General features: G+C 39.1%; 2 protein-coding genes across 5 annotated transcripts; both read left to right on the top strand.

Moving 5' to 3' along the window:
- Window positions 1-1,970: 1,970 nt before the first annotated feature.
- Window positions 1,971-10,003, top strand: yif1a (Yip1 interacting factor homolog A (S. cerevisiae)). 3 transcript variants are annotated; one of them, XM_004545616.6, is made up of 9 exons: window positions 1,971-2,126; window positions 2,506-2,557; window positions 4,708-4,952; window positions 5,923-6,027; window positions 7,433-7,511; window positions 7,611-7,668; window positions 7,757-7,912; window positions 8,062-8,155; window positions 9,336-10,003. In XM_004545616.6, exons 2-9 carry the CDS (start codon window positions 2,527-2,529, stop codon window positions 9,492-9,494), a joined length of 927 nt encoding a protein of 308 aa, XP_004545673.2. In that variant the 5' UTR covers window positions 1,971-2,126; window positions 2,506-2,526; the 3' UTR covers window positions 9,495-10,003. The 3 variants fall into 3 exon arrangements, with proteins under 3 accessions (XP_004545673.2, XP_004545672.2, XP_023010610.2); XM_004545615.5 differs by having other exon boundaries at window positions 1,972-2,130; XM_023154842.3 differs by lacking the exon at window positions 1,971-2,126 and adding an exon at window positions 2,254-2,340.
- A 1,460-nt stretch (window positions 10,004-11,463) lies between these two features.
- Window positions 11,464-16,202, top strand: si:ch211-145o7.3 (uncharacterized). 2 transcript variants are annotated; one of them, XM_004545613.2, is made up of 5 exons: window positions 11,464-11,643; window positions 12,309-12,931; window positions 13,098-13,219; window positions 14,246-14,301; window positions 14,657-16,202. In XM_004545613.2, exons 2-5 carry the CDS (start codon window positions 12,344-12,346, stop codon window positions 14,986-14,988), a joined length of 1,098 nt encoding a protein of 365 aa, XP_004545670.2. In that variant the 5' UTR covers window positions 11,464-11,643; window positions 12,309-12,343; the 3' UTR covers window positions 14,989-16,202. The 2 variants fall into 2 exon arrangements, with proteins under 2 accessions (XP_004545670.2, XP_004545669.2); XM_004545612.2 differs by having other exon boundaries at window positions 14,246-14,325.
- The last annotated feature ends 1,008 nt before the right edge of the window (window positions 16,203-17,210 follow it).

Below are 17,210 nucleotides of genomic sequence, written 5' to 3'. Positions count from 1 at the left end.
ATTTATGCTGAATTGTGTTTATTACACTATTTCAACAGATAGCAGGACAAAAGTGAATACATCTTCAAATGAATACAAATGTGTAGGTGGCTGGCAATCCATTAAGTCATTAGTATCACATATTTTGATGGAAAATTTTTATTTGGCTTTCAGAGGAAAAGTGATGAGATTAAATGCAAATAGAAAGTGGGTGATACAGTTTCTCCCTTAGTTACCCAGTCTCTTTCGTTCATCCTGTACCAGCATGTGTAGTTTTGAGTGTGGTTTTCTTTGCATTTCCATTTAATCATGCAAAGGTCTTAAGTCACCCCTTATTTTATCATATTTTGTTAGGAAAGTATAAAATAGGTGCAGCGATTTATTTTCAACACCAAAAACATAGATGGAATTACAGAATAAAAGGCAAAAATAGAGTTTGTACAAATCTAATGAGCTTGAAAGTCAATATTTTGTGTGACAACCTATATTCTTCAACGCAGCTTCTTGAAGGAAATTCAAAGCTCTACTTTAGATATCGGTTGACTTTTGTTCTTTTCTCTATCAAGATGATCCCAAACGGCTTCAATAATGCTGAGTTCTGATTTGGATCCAGAACTCCATAGGAAATGCTCGTACCAATTTTCAGTCCAGTTCTTGTATAATCAGGCATATTTCAGCTTTTTCTCTCTGTTTCATTTCCTCCTAACAGCCACCCTTTGACTGAGACCATTTGCTTTGGTGATGACTCAACTGAAAATGTATCTCTCAGGTCCTGTATCAGGTCTTCACTGGATTTTATTTTCTATTTCTCAAAGACATTACTTTTGGATACTGTTCATCTACTCTAGATATTTATTTATTTATTTATTTTGCTTCTTCTTTTGTCCTCCACTCCAGTTTCCTCAGATTATTTTAAGGACGGCACTGCACACCATGCAGAGATATGACACATTTTCAGCTAATAGTTTTTTGGGAATCACTTTGCTGGTGCAAAAAATTGTTTTACGCCTGCCAAACTGTGATATATTTGGAATATATTTTCATAGATTTAGTTCAGCGGTTCTGGACTCAAGATCAGAGTTGGGCAGTAACACGTAATCCAATTACTTTTTTCACGTAACGAGTAATGTAAGGGATTACTATTGCAAAAAAAAGTCATTAGATTACTGTTACTTTCCCGTAAGCACGCTGCGTTACTGCCTTACTAAACCGTCGCGATGAGAGGGCCTCGTGACAATGACGTAAGCGCGTGCAACGTCAGTGGTAGCAACAGACGTGTGTAGATAAACAATAGATGACATGGAGTGCGGGAGAGAGTACGACCATGCAGCGGTTAAAGTGTGGACATACTTACATTACTTTGAGTTTGATTCCATAAAAAGTTAAAGGGGTCAAAATAGATTTAAGAGCGACAGGACTTAGTGCCGCTGCATCTATGATTGTATTTATTTATTTTGCTGTGTTTTGCTTGCATCTATTTGAAAGAGCGAGTGTAAACACAAAACATGCAGAAAATAGGTTTAAATGTTAAAAAAAATTTTCAAGACAAAGACAGTTGCATATAATCTATTTTTTGCTTAATGTGTTCAAAATTAAAAGGTTAAAACTAATAAAACAAAAAGAGGCTTTCCATTTGATTCAATTTTATATGATGGATTATGCATAAAAATAGAATTGGGCTGAAAGGTCTACTGCTTGTGTATCATGTTTTTAAAAAGTAACTAAGAAACTAATTACCTTTGAAAATTAGTAATCAGTAACGGGATTGCTTTTTGGAGAAGCAATCGGTAATTAGTAACTATTTACTTTTTTCAAGTAACTTGAACAACACTGTGTGTGTGTGTGTGTGTAAGGACGGATGGCTCAAGACTTTTGCACAGTATTGTACTTTTTACTCCACTGCACGTTCCGTTTGCTAGCTATTTTGCATTATTCCGATTTTTAAGTTGTTGCTTCCTGAAAGTAACTCAACATAAGGAAAAGAAACACTCAACTACTCCTATTATGAACTGTGTGCTGTGTTGTGTACTCTGCCTTGTACTTACACCGTTTCTGCCACGCAGGCACACTGAGGTCCACCAACCGCAGTGGATGGGTGGGATCTACAGTCTCTGATAGCCACGTAGCTAGCTACCAACGTTAGCTGTGTAGGTAAGTGCTCTTATCCTCACAATTTTCTTTAAAAATTGAAACAATATATTTTTCCCCAGACCAGACAGACTATTTGGACATGTTTAACGCTACTGCTAGAGCTTCTTATATCGGCTCCCTTGTTCTGCCTAGTTTGAGCTAAAAAGAGGATGATGTTAACTTAGCTAGTTTGGCTAGGTAGCAGCTGGTTAACATTAAGTGGAAGCAACAGTAAGTATGTGTTAGCAGCGTACCTAGCAGGTGTTAGAGAAACGCTAGTCCCTTGTAACATTTAGGGTGTTAACCCAATGTCAGCATTAACGTTAGCGTAATGCACAGAGATTTAATGCTAAGTAAGCAGAACTGTTGCTAACGTGTCATTGTCTTTATTTCAAGCTAACGTCAGCGAGTGTTACAATGGACTTGCCACATCATGGGTACCGAGAAAGTAAGTGAATCACCATGTATTGTTGTATTTGCAAAATTTTCTCAAATATCCTCACTTCCTGTTTTTTTCTGGTCACACAGGGTTCACCAAACTCAGCTGGTTGCTGTCACGTAATCAAACATGCCAGTTTATTTGGTACACTTACGTGTCTTGATGTAGGTTATAACTGTTATATGATCGCATAGTGCTACATACGATTACCGTATACACTCACCAGCCACTGTTTTTTTAGGTCTGCTTTGCTAGTGCAGTTTGCTGGCTGAACTGGCTCAATTCTGCGTGGCACAGATTAAACAAGGTGCTGGAAATGGTCCTCACAGAGTTTTCTCCATGTTGATATGATATCACCACACAGTTAGTGCAGATTTGTTGAGTGCACGTCCAGGACACTCTGTTTGTAAAAAGATGGCTATGGTCAGGAACAATGCTTACTTTAAACAATGTTGAGTTGGCACCAAGGAGCCCAAAGTGTACTCAGAAAATATCATCCCCACCAGCATGAACCATTAATACAATATAGGATGGAGCCATGGTTCATTTTATTTACACTATATTCAGATACTACCATGAGAATAGCACATCTTATTGTGCACCTATAGATGGAGGGTTGTTTATCTTGGTAAGTGGTGTTTTGAGTTACTGTTGCCTTCCTTTCAGCATGAAGCCATTCGGCCAGTCATGTCTGACATCAACAAAGCAATTTCACCCAGACAATTGCTGCTAACTGGATATTTACCCTTTTTTCAGACCATTCTTTGTCAACCCTAGACATAAGCAGCTTCTGAAATAGCCAGATGAGCCCAACTGACACAAACAGCCATGACATGGTCAAAGTCACTTAAATCCCCCTTCTTCCTCATTCTTCTGCTAATTTGAACTTTAACAGGTTTTCTTGACCATGTGTACCTGCCTAAATGTTCTTAGTTTCTGCTACTTGATAAACTGATTAAATATTTCAGTTAACGAGCAGTTGAACAGATGTACCTAACAAAATGGCTGGTATAATTGCTTTGACGTAAGAGTATCATGCAAGGCAAATTAAACCCAAAACAGGAAATTGCTGTAGGTGGGATTTTCTATTGAAAAATGATGAGGAACACTGGTGGGACTTGAAGCAATCCTGCTGTATCTCAGGAGATTTGCATCAACAAATCATTATTACTGGAGCTGCAGAAAAAGTAATGAAGGACATTTATGTTTATTAGTGTACGTCAAATGTCGGGTAAAGCAAAAAGGATCAATTTGTTGTGTGGGCATAACCACACAAAACCAACTCAAGACATTGAAAATTACTGAAAGACTTACCTGTCTCTACCTGTCAGGCTTCAGGCATGTCAATGGGCCTCAGCCTAAGTGCGTCATTTGTTGTGGGAAGTTAATTACTACTTAGAAAAACACTTCCTTCTGAAAAAGAGCAGAGGATCTTAACAATATACAGAAAGGACATTTTTTGGATTGTGTGAAAATGTCTAATGAGGTTGTGGATCTAGGTTGGATACTAGTGGAGTTTAACACAAAGCAAAAAATAAAAAAACAACTAAAGGTGTCATGCCCAGAAGTGCTTTTGGCTTGTTCTTTAATGTTGCTTAGGGAAAAGATGTTCCCAATTCCTCTTGTGTACTTTACTACTAACTAGGTGTAAATATTGGAGGACTTTGAGGGTCACTGGGAAATTAATATTAATATTTTAAACAGGCACTTGTATTTTTTTTTTATAGATTTTCGCTTATTAAGCTCTTTGTTATATTTAGATACTCTTTTACTGTATTTCATTTCCATTCTTTCTATTAAATTTGACTCTAATTTTTATCTTATTGGGCTGTTTTTTGCCACTTTTTATTTTATTAAGCCCTTCTTATTTTAAGCTATTTTCTTATAGGTTGTGTTTTAATGTTTTGGCTGTTGTAAAACAATCCTCTTTTTTTTAAATGAGGAAAGGATATCTTTTCTTATTATTTAATCACGTGTTATCTTGCCCTCCACTAAAATGCCTCTCTTGCTTTGAGAAGTACTAAATTGTGATCTCATTAACATATTATAGTGGATTTCACTGTCAGTGGTTAATAAGTGGCATGCCTGAATGTTTCAGTCAGTTAAATATTAATGTTGTCATACTCTCCGTTTACCCTCCTGTGTCCATTTTTCCACAGCTAAGCCGAGAGCTCGTGCAGCCCCCACCGCAGGTGACTCCGTCCTGTTTGAAGACACTAGCTCAGCAGCTCCTGCAATGAACAGTCAGGGGTATTACACTTCTGGGTACAATATGGGAGGACCCTCAAATGACATGCAAGGAGGTGGTGGGATGAACAACCTCTTTGCTGACCCTATGGCCAATGCTGCGATGATGTACGGCTCCTCCTTAGCCAACCAGGGGAAGGATATGGTAAACAAAGAGGTGAGTCTCCTATTTGGGGCTGTTTGAGACTTGATACGTAGCACCAAATGTGACTGAATGGAAGATAGGGTGCTAACCAAGGGACTCGTAATTAAGATCAAGATCTGGACTGGTAAATGGTCCAGCTTTAAAGCTGCCACACATTTTTCTCTGTAGTTTTTATTTTTTTGCTATTTATTAATTTGATCTTCTGTCTTTTGTACCTCTGCTGAGTTATTTGTTTTGCCATATTTTATTTAATTTTATTCAATTACTGTACTTTATTTAAGCTCTTCTGGTATAGGTTGTGTTCAGTGTTTTGGCATCTATAACACAGTAACCTCCCAATGTCTGGGATCTTTTAGGATATTGGTTCTAAGTAGGACTAGAGTATCTTAAATACAGCACTTTTGTTTTCAGCAGGGACAGAACTAATGCACTCTCCTGTGTAGATGGTTATTTTTGTTCTGTTTTGTTTATTTGTTCCCTAAAGTGTCCCTGCTGTTGTTCATAAGTTCATAATGTATTTCCCACCAACCCACACGAGCACAGAGATGAGTTATTTTTGTTGACACAGGGGTAATGTGTCCTGCTTTCCAGCTACTCTCCTGTACTCTGAAACATTCTGGTGTTAGTCATATCCAAAGCCATTTCACGGTTGAAACTGTAATGTGTTGGGGTTGCCATTTTAAATGACATGTTTTCCATCAACTACACTATTTTCTGCTCTGCTTTTTAATATTAAATAAGAGTTGATGATTGTCTTAACAATTTGGGGGGAAAGAGCAATTTAAAAACATGCAGCATATCAATAATGAAGATGTTGTTTTACTGGTTTGGCAGCTTTAATGCACAACATGCCAGAATGATGCATAATGCTGAGAAAAGGAACAACCTCTTGTAAAAATGATTATGACTCCACTGTATTTATTAGTTTTGGCAGCCTTTCATGTCTGTTTTTGTTAATATTTGCATTTCCTCTGGCTTTCAGATCAGCAGATTCATGTCTGTGAACAAGCTGAAATACTTCTTTGCTGTCGACACCAGATATGTACTGAAGAAACTTATGATCCTCATGTTCCCTTATACACATCAGGTAAGCTCTGAGCCTTCTCAGAGTCAACATAAGGGAGACTACATGACATTTATCAAACTTAAGACTGCATGATAATTTTCTCTGATATGTTTTGAAACACACATCAGACACTTTATCACTTCTGCAGATTCATTTTTGAACATTATTATGCTCTGACTACTTGTTTGGGTATAAAGACACACTGAGCTCATTCAGTTCCTGCACAGTGTAACTTACTCAGATTGTAAATGTGACACCACTCCAAACAATATGTGCCTTGATAATATGCAGCCTATGCAGGATGCAGATGTTCCTTAAAAGACCAGGATCACATTGTATTTACAGTTAACTGCTATGTAGTGATTATAAGCTGCTCAAAATCAACAATAGGGACAAAATGGGACACCACTGCTTTGAGTCTCACAAACATCCAACACCCGAGACACAAGAACTGTAGCTCATTTTCAGGTTATTCCATATAGAGTACCCTCTAAAAACATATGTACACAGACTGGCAATTCCATTTGTTTGTGTTCACAGACACACATCTGTTTGTTTTTCACAATGGTCAACATGAATTGAAATTGCTATATTTTGGTAAGAAGCTTGTGTCTTCAATACGTATATCAGCTTTTATGTGTCACCCTGACAACCACAAAAAGTTTTAAAAGATATGGCAACCACTGTATTTGAACCCAGAGCTTTTTATGAACCTAACCAAGTTGTTGTCCATGAACAAACCTAATTGAATCGTTTATAATCCTAAACATAAATCGTCATTTTGAATTAAGAATGTGCTAAAAATAATCCTAAGGAAACATAAAATGCCATCATGTCTATTGCTGGAAATGAACTTTTTGTTTAGAGAGGCAAAATGATGCACTCCATCAGTCCATCCAATGCAAATATGGGCAGGAGTCAGTACATGTGAAACTGGACAGATGAAAAAGGTATTTAAGAGCACAAATGCAAGGGTGGGAAAACGCTATTCATGTGCATAAATCAGTAGATTAGAAGTCTTTACTATGATAAAGAATAGAAGTCTCTTGCACAGTTAGAACCTTTTGGGGAGGTGTTTCACTGCAACAACACAAAGGTGTCTCAATTTGGCTGTTATAAACCAAAAGATTTGGCTTTTGAGGTTAAGGCATTCCCATAAAAATTTCCATTCAGGAGTCTTTGAGTGTATTGTCTCTACTTTTTAATGTCTGTGGTTAACAGTGGATTAAAGTTCACTTTGGACATCATCCTGCTGCTGCAAATGCTGAGCTAAAACTGGCCTACTACTGCTCGATTGTCAATTTTAAAAAGCTGCAGTGCTCTGCTTTCCTTGTAATTAAAACAAGCTGACTTGGACCTAAATTTTTTTTCTTCTCTGGGGGTGATTCATGTCGTATTTGTGTTTTGTATTTGTGTTTCTTGGCAGGATTGGGAAGTTCGTTATCATCGCGACACTCCACTGACTCCAAGACAGGATGTGAATGCATCAGACCTTTACATACCAAGTCAGTTTCATGTACACACAAAATCATTCCAGGCATAATGTTTTGGGATGTTTGTGTAACATATTAAGTGTTTGTTTTTTTGTTATTCAAATCTTTTAGCGATGGCTTTTATCACCTACATTTTACTTGCTGGAATGGCTCTTGGCATTCAAAAAAGGTGACTAATCTTTCTTCCACTCATTTGTTTTATGACTCACAGAGAATCGGTGTATGTGAGATAAGCCAAATGTTGACTTTGTGTGCAGGTTCAGTCCAGAGGTCCTCGGCCTGTGTGCCAGCACTGCCCTCGTGTGGGTCATCATCGAGGTCTTGGTGATGTTGCTGAGTTTATATCTGCTGACAGTACACACCGACCTCTCCACCTTTGATCTCATCGCCTACAGTGGATACAAATATGTTGGGTAAATAAATCACAGATGCACATATATTTGCAAAATGATTCTTTATTATTTAGAAATTATTTGCGAAAGCTTCTTCCAGTCATGTATTGTTTTTAAATAAATCATGCTGAATTTACTGAGGGAATGTGTCTGTTTATGTCTTCGTCCAGGATGATCTTCACAGTGTTGTGTGGCTTGCTGTTTGGCAGTGATGGCTATTTTGTGGCGCTTGCCTGGTCCTCCTTTGCGCTCATGTTCTTCATTGTGAGTATTTTCAGTCTGTATTGACGGCATTCTTCAAATCTAAAGTTTATAAGTTTGATGCACTGGAGTATTTACATTTCGTCAGTCTAAATGAGTTGTGTTTAATTGATTTCCTGGCCCAGACTGTAAAGTGAGTCACACTGCTACATCTATTGTCTGATAATCTTTTTTTTTTTTTAAAGAAAAAAAATGCCCTTATTTTATTTCTTGTTCCTTTTTCCTGTGTTATTTAATTGTCTCTTACTTCACCGATACTTAGGCACAAAAGACAGTACAAAGTTCAAATTTTGTGCGCTCCCCTGCCGTTTTCTCTTTTTGCAAAGCCGTGCAGTGGGCTGAATAAAATTCCAGGCGGACTGCCTAACAAGCAGAAGAGCCCCGGTTCAATCCCAGGAGGAGACAAAAATCCCATTGGGTTGCATCAGGAAGGGCATCCGGCATAAAAACTGCCAAATTAAACATGCAGTGCTTACCCGCTATGGTGACCGCTGTGAATAAGAAACCAGCTATGTAGAAGGAGTAGCTTCTTTTTCTCACACTTTTAAAAAGAGAATGATAAATGGTAACGAATCATGCCCCTTTTAAAAAATATTTTCAAAGTTATGTTTTTATCATTTAACTCACTAAAACTACAATTAATGGAAAAAAAAGAAACAATACCCAAAAAAGGCAAGAAAAAGCAGATTAGTAACCAACATTTACATTCATGCAGAATGCGTACACATCCATACATTTTTCAGATATTTGTTGTTTTTCCAGTTTATCATGTGATGGGGTGTTTACTTTAGTGGCACACTGATTTTAAAGCTCTGGGTCTGTATTGATATTTGAATTAATAATAGCTGGTGCCAGTTTAGCCTTATTGAGTTGAGCAGGTGACTGCATGCTGCAAGGCTCAATACAGCAGGCCGCCTTCAAGTCTAATCCGGGACCTTTTGCTGCATGTCATTCCCTACTCATGTCAAAAGTTGAATGAGTAATAGTAGTAGCAAAGACTTAAAGTATGGGAACAGCTGATGCAGAGAATTAGTCAGCAGAAACTTATTAAAGATACTATCAGTTTGCATAAAGGTTAAAGCTGCTATCACACATTGGTAAGTATTGTCTTTGACGTGCTGTTAGACACAGACTGAATCTGCTTTCAATCTATGTACTTCTAAAGATTTTCCTTCTTCCACAGGTTCGCTCTCTGAAAATGAAGATCCTCCCCTCGCTGTCCTCGGACTCTATGGGAATGGGATCGAATGCCAAACCTCAGCTCCGTTTTTATATCACTGTTGCATCTGCGCTCTTTCAACCAATCATTATTTACTGGTTAACCTCTCACTTGGTCAGGTGACTGTGAGGTGTTCAATAGCCTATAGTCCAGGAGTAGTGGACCCCAAAAAAAATGTGGTTGTGAGTGTTTGTATACCTGCCTTTATACGCTCTTTTGTCATTAAACTCAAAGCATACATAGATGGTGTTGAGTGCAGCGTGCACTGAGCTTGTTGTTGATTTAACAAGAAAGTGTGAAACGGAAATTGTCTCATCCACCGTAACTGTACAGAACTCTGACAGACGCTTATTTTTTGCCACCTAACCTTGAACAAAAGGGCTTTCACTGAGAGATTTGCTTGATCAGAACCGATATGGTTCAGATCTACTTTTGTATGAAGGCTCGCAACATGCTTTTCAGTATTGACGTTGCACACATGATTCCAGTAACATATTTTGTTTCAACGGTAATGCTGCTGCATTATCTCCCTTTCTTCTGAATCCTCTATTTTATTTATCTACATTTGACAAAGCACGACAATGTTTGGATTTTTCTAGAAAAAATAAATATATTTAGCTTTGTGTACTGAATTCAGACTGCTTCTTTTTGCTTTTTGCTTCAGGTCTTAACAGTATAAATGGCAATGTAAGGTGTAATAGCCTACATTTAGAATTCATTAATTTTACTAGAGGTTAAATTAACCTTCATTAACTCAATTATGCACTTGACTATAATGGTGTTACTTGAATTGTACTCAAGTATTTTGTATCAGCTGCGGTGGCGTCCACTCAGTAAAGAAGTGAGCAGCTGAAGGAAATTGCCTTCTCTTTCCATTTAGTGCTAATTGAACCGTACAGCAGTTAGTTTTACCTTAAACCGGGTGTTTGGTTGACATTTGCAGATTCAAAACATCCAAACCTGCATTTGGAAAATTGCTGCTAAGACATTAATGCATAAATGAATAATTACACAAGATTTAGCATGTTATATAACAGTAAACCTAACTAATGTTGTTTGAACCACAAATTCCTGAGATATCCTCAGTATGTTAAAATTCCAGAGCACTGTTATTCTGCCCGTGCAGAACATGGAGACAAGTAGTGTAATATAATGTAATTGTTGGCATTAGATTCAGATTTATTTGTCCTTTTGGAAATTCCATTTGTGCCTTTTATCAAATGTAATCACAACAGTAGAGACCTCACAGTTACCAACAATAAAGACATAAATGGCAAGAAAGTTCTGCTGTAACATCACCAAAAAGCAAACGACGATGTGTAAGTGACACCCATATCACACTACATCATATACTCTCACCTGGATTTGTTTTACAGTTATACTACAAGTCCCCTGGCCACAAGATGTTGGCAGAGGTTGGACCGTGTACTTCCATGCTAATGGTAGTAAAGTGAATCCACCATGAACAGGCTGTGATGGATCTCTGAGGATGTCTCATCTGTTTTTCAGTACTCATGACTCCCAAAGTTGCTAACATCCAATCTTACAGCCCGTGTTTACAATCTTATTGAGTTTGTAATTATTAACTATGAAAAATGAAAAATACCAGTCAATAAAACATAAAGCTAGAATGATTTCTACAAATGAATAATAAAAAAGAACCAGTGTACCCCGCCTCTCACCCTAAGACAGCTGGGATGGGCTCCAGCGCCCCCTGGGACCCTGATAAGCGGAAGCGAATGGATGGATGGATTTCCTGTTTAATGTGTTATATATTGGTGTAGTATGGTAGGCTATAAGGGATGGTTTTGTCAGTAAGAGACCTGTAAAACAACCACTTTTCAGACTCTTGGCTCCTGATGTTCAGACTCTTATTATATGACTCATCTGTAGCCGCAAAATACAGTCAGGAGTTTAAAATGTATGTCCTTCTGCTCTGTAATTTTCACGTGTTTCAAAGCCATCCTGTGGGCCGGACTGAACACTTTGGCGAGCCGTTTCTAGCCCCAGGACCGTATGTTTAATATCCCTTGTCTGTCGCCTGTGGCTGGTGTCAGACCAAATGTTGTGGGAACGCGCCCGGATACGCGCACCCTGCACAGCGTCCTTATGGTGTCCATGGAAACCACGGACCGCCACAGAGAGCGGAGTGAAAGGTGTCCGAATGAAAGTCTACTTCTGAACATCAGGATTTCACCTTTAACTTTTTTTTTAACGACATCGACATTTAAGAGGAGGCAATTCCCACCATAGTCCCTGCTTTGGTGATTTGGTGAGTAACCAGTTTATATTATACGTTTGAAAGACTAGCTAACAGCGCCGAGCGGGTCACCTGTGAGGGGGGAAAGGCGGCTTTCTACAATAGCTAAATGAAACTTTATATTGTTCCGCCATTTCCCCGCTGAACTGCTTTGTAGAACCATGTGGCTTCACACAGAAACCTCCGGAGCCTTATAAGAGTAGATTAGACATGCTATACGTGTATTATTGGCCTTCGTTTTGTTTTGTTTTTTTAAATGTTTAATAATCCTGGTCATGGTCAGTAGATTACGATGAGCAGTAACTTTCTCTGGGACCTGCACTTGTTCTCTGACTTCGTTTGCCTTTATTAAACTGGAGCAGTAGGAGTGGACTTTGGACGTTTAGTGGATGCTCATCAGAGGGGAACGGGTGGCAAACATTTACCTGCTATGGAGCTCTTATTTTCCAGCATTTTCAATATTTTTGTTTGTGTGTGTGGTGATCTAGTATGTTTGGCTTTTATTTTCATCTATGAAGAGGTAGCAGTTAAAGTCAGGTATATTATACCTGAAAAGAATAAACAACAACTCATAAATACAGGTACAGTCCTTGCTGTTCCTGCCTGTCCTGGAAGCAATTTGTATCTTGATGACTTCATCTCTCCTCTCTCTGATTCATTTCAACCTCATCTTTCAGCTGCATGACCCTGGAAGCTTCGCCCTGAGAGTGAGATGGAAAACAGCTCTCATACACTGCCACTCTCGTGCCCCTCTCCCGCCACTATCAGAGGGCCTCTGCCGTTGTCCTCCTCACCCCAGCATACCTCCTCAAATGGTCGCATTTCACTGCCACTTTCGCCTATCTCTTTCCCGCCATCCCCAGCCTCATTTTCCCCAGCAACAGCAGAGTCTGTTCACTCCTGCTCCCCTCTTTCACACTTTACAGTGTCTCATTGCCTCGAAGGACAAAGCCTAGCTGACCAAGATGACCTCACCTGTCTCAACTGGCTTCATCAAAGAGGGGATCTGCTGCCACTGCAGCCCCTCACCAAAATGACACTGCTGCCTCAGCAGGAGCCCTCCGTGGCTTCCCAGCTTCTTCCCGCTGCTTCGTCCAAGCCGCCGTACTCCTTTAGCAGTCTGATTTTCATGGCAATAGAAGATTCGCCACAAAAGAGGCTTCCAGTGAAGGACATCTACGAATGGATTGTGAACAATTTCCCCTACTACAGGACGGCAACGGGTGGCTGGAGGAACTCTGTCAGACACAATCTGTCTCTGAGCAAGAGCTTCAGACGCATTCAGAGGGACAAGAGCCAGGTGAGTGCTTAAATAACAGAGCAGCACCAAACTCATTGATCTAAGTGAACTCTTCATTGAATCCAGATGGTCTGAATTCAAAACATTGGTTACAACTCCCAAAAATGACTCGTGCAGGGTTTTTGAAGACTAACATCTGTTACATGGATTTGTTTCTTTGTTGCAGTCAGTGGGGAAGGGATCACTGTGGTGTGTGTGTCCAGAGTACCGGCCAGCGCTCCTAGAAGTGCTCAGGAAGACCCACAGTTATCACAGCAATAACAGCAACCTGTTACACAAGCCTGCACTGTGAGTATCTGCAATATGGATTTGTAAAAATTAGCTTTAGTGCCCCATACTGAGGAACGGCCAGAAAATCCAAAGTGTTCAACAAGAAATGAGTCACATTTATTTTCTTTATATTTTACTCTGAAAATGGGGAAATACAGACAGAGATATATTGAAATATGTGCAGACATACATGGAAATATGGGTACTTTTTAAGGCTTGAATGATTCATAGGTCAATGTAAAAATTCTTCTGAAAATGGTCAGGTACAAAACCTGGAGTGTGAGTGACTGAAAAGGCAGCCAGTGTCCAAAGAAAAACTTTGAAAGACCTTCAGAGAGCTGCGAGAACTATTGGACAAGACTAATTTTAAAAATTAAAGTAAATTCGGCTACATGGAAGCAAAATAACAATTTGAGGGTGGCTCAATATTTTTGCATGATACGGTAGTTGATGTGTAAAGGATCTTTAATTTTAAAAAGAAAAATATGCAAACATTTACAGGCATCGACCTCTCTTAAGGATTTGCTGCCTTTCTAATGAGTTTTTAACACGGTGCTGGTGAAACATTAAGGGGCTTCCACACAGGAAGTGACTCGCAGCAATGTGGTTTTCAGAGAAGTCATGACATTCAGTGACTTCGAGTGACAATGGTCCCAGGTTAAACCTTTCTCAACTCCTCTGGTCTCCATGTCATTGCTGATGCAGTCTTTTTGCACCTGTAAATGAATCATTGCACTGGAGTCTCCTCTGACTGGAACTGAAGGTGATGCAAAACGCTGACTTTATTAAACTAAATATTTGGGTATTCCTTCACTATCTTTTGCCTTTTTTTTAAAATTGGCAAACATATTAACTGATATATTGCAGAAGTAAGATGAAATATCATCTACAGCTGTCGTCGTACATGCTATTTTTCTTTTAACACAGTATATTTCTCTCCTTAACCACCACATCAGTAAAATCTAATATGCGTCTAGTGGAGGAGTGTTTCTAAATAATTTTACATTTTAATGGCTCTCTTGCTGTGATGTGTGTTGTGCGCAGGTTGGAGGGAGAAAGCTACAAGATGCCTGCTGTGTGTGATTCGATGGAAATATCAGGTCAGGACCTACATACTGGACCCGGTATGAAATTGTTTCAGTCGTTTTATCTGCAGAGTAACAGCCCTGTGTGACACTTTTATCACCTGCAGCTTGTCTGTAGCTTTGCAGCTTTCCCAGCATGCATCATTGTTCCTGTGTTTGTGTTCTGTTCTCATGGAAACTGCCTTCCATTACCTTGGCAACCCAGCAATAGCCTGGCTTTTTATGAGTGCCCCCTCCCCACCCCTCTGTTTTATTTCCGAGCCTCTTTGCCATACGGGCCCACGTCCTCGCTAAAGAATCCCGCAAGTGGTTGTTCGGCCAAGCTGCAGGACGATGGGTTATTAATGTTAACGTTGTCTTTCTCATGCAGATCCTCTTTCTCACTCCCTCCTCCTGTCTGCCGCCGACAGTCCGATTTTAGCCGAAAACCCGCTGTGCCTTCTGACCCCGGATCACGAGGAGCTCGTCACCATGGAGTCTGTGGAATACCAGCAGGAGGAGGTGTGCGAAGACATGGAGAAGGACCCCCTGTCTGACAGCGGCTACATCGAGCTGCACTATTACGAGTCTCAGCAGTACCAGTACCTTGTGCTGCCGGACGACACTGAGCTCGACCTGGAGACTGTGGAGATCCTGCAGCTTGATGCCGAGGCCCAGGAGGCCGCCGGGTCACTGCTGGACCTCGCAGGCGGTGGATATTAGTTCAGATCCTCAAAGAAACCGTCCTGGGATGACAACACTGCCCTATAGCCTGTTTACTGCCCTGTAGTGATATTACAGTATAGATCGAATTAACTGATGGAGTATCGTTCCACATAATTTCAGGCTTCCAGTACACAAGCTGAATATATCACCATAGCATCCCATCCAGCCTGAACAGAGCCTTCAGGGTGTAGAACTGAGACAAAAGTATTAAAAATGAAGTGATTCCACAGTGATTTTTTAACATGTTAACATCGTTCTCAGGGGTGGAAGGAGTGCTTCGAGCTCAATACAGAGTGCTGCTTCTCGACTGAGAGGTTTCCCAAGTTCAGGTGTGACTAACACGCTGTTGAAATCTTCACGTTTAATGTACAGCGAACAGCACATTGACTCACTTCCACATCGTTACCAGTAAAATATGAGTATGTGTTACCCTCTTTCAGTTGTTCTAAGCAGTGACCATCTTTTCTTTCTAAGAAAGTTTCTGTAGGACATTCAAAGTAAACTGTAGTTGACAGTCTTTGTTGTTTTCAGCAACACTGTTGCTTTGATAGTTGAAGACAATAGATAAAAATAATTTATAATGTAGCTGTGATTTTAGATTGTACTTAAGAAGTACAGGGAAGCACTTCTATTCAATTCAATTCAATTTAATTCAATTTTATTTATATAGCCCCAAATCACAACAAAAGTCGCCTCAAGGCGCTTCATAGATACATTACCTTGGCAACCCGGCAATAGCCTGGCTTTTTATGAGTGCCCCCACCTCACCCCTCCGTTATAATAAGTACTTCGAATTTTATTTCTAATGGTTTTTAATGTCCATTATTTTCAAGATTATCTTTGCTTGAGTTTATTTTATTTGCACAATGTCTTCAATCAGGAAAGGTTTGATTGACTCACTGCCATTTTAACCACTTTACATGTCGGTTACACTGAAATTCTCTTCATAAATTGTATGTATTTACAACATCTTTGGGTTTTATAATCTAATAAATAAAATATGTGATGCCCTTCTTCTGAGCTGTGCATTGGTTGTTATAGTTTTGTTTTTATTTTTATTTTTAATGTTTGTTTTCCGCTTCAGTGAGTTTGCTTGGTTTGGTTTAGTTTGACTTGGTTAAAATAAGTCTTTAGTATTAATGATAATGTCAAAGTTATGATTCAAGAAATTCAGAATAGATTTGTACAGGACAAATAAAACATTTTGTGCAGCCAGTGTATTCACAGTTTTAATATGTGCACCAGTGCCTCTGTGTACCGCACTGGACCCCTACATGTGAGTGGTGGGCATGTAGCTCTGTGGGCTAACGCCTAAACATGAGGCACTTGCCCCAAAACAGCTTAAGAGCTATTCTACAATTATGGGGCATTTTCTTTTCCAGCCATGAATTTGAAAATAGTCCATGCACAAAATACTAAACATACATTTGTTGTGTGCACCTGAGACAAAATGCAGACCCAGTTGTTGAAAAAGTGGTTCCAAAATATTATTTCAGCACCTCAAAAAAGGACATTTATCTTTTGGCCCAACTTCTTGATAACCAAATTACTTTTCGTATATAATTGTTTCAATATTTTGTTTACACTTATAATTATTTTGCTGATTTCTTTAAGATCAACATATTTTAAAGATCAGTAATTATGAACTGCAAGTTATGTCCCACAACATATGTGCCACCCTGTGACCGAAACTTATGTAGCCTGGAAGGGGAAGAGATAAAACAGTGAGCCGGCATGGCAAAGAGGAAGTGGCATGAACATCATGGGTAGACCAAAGGTCACTTCTCTTTGACATTTTTGCATTTTTCTTGACTTTTCTGATTAGATTGAATGTGTCACTGTAACTAATGCAACCATGTTACCCAATTTACCAGAAGAGGACAAATGAAAGGTTCCTTTATTTTTAAAAACTACGTTTATCCTTGACTTTCAGTCCATTACATGCCATCTGGGTTTTTTCTGAGAAAACACTAATACTACCACTATTGCCTTTGTAATAGCTTGAATTATTATATAAAAGCAAAGATTTTAAAATAAATACAGAAATTACTGACGAAAACGTGCGACTCTTGAAAAGTTAGATTTCAAAATTTTCTTAAATTGATATAAATTACGTTTTATCGGAAACTGAATAAGTATTTAGTAATGAAGTATGCTATCATTTATTAAATTGTCTACTTCGGGTATTGGTGAGATGCACCAAGGATCCACGACTGAAA

Source organism: Maylandia zebra, linkage group LG2, assembly GCF_041146795.1.
Source record: "Maylandia zebra isolate NMK-2024a linkage group LG2, Mzebra_GT3a, whole genome shotgun sequence".
Classification (NCBI taxonomy): Eukaryota; Metazoa; Chordata; class Actinopteri; order Cichliformes; family Cichlidae; genus Maylandia; species Maylandia zebra.
Note: the sequence above shows the minus strand (reverse complement) of the source record. Positions and strands in the feature narration are given on the sequence as shown.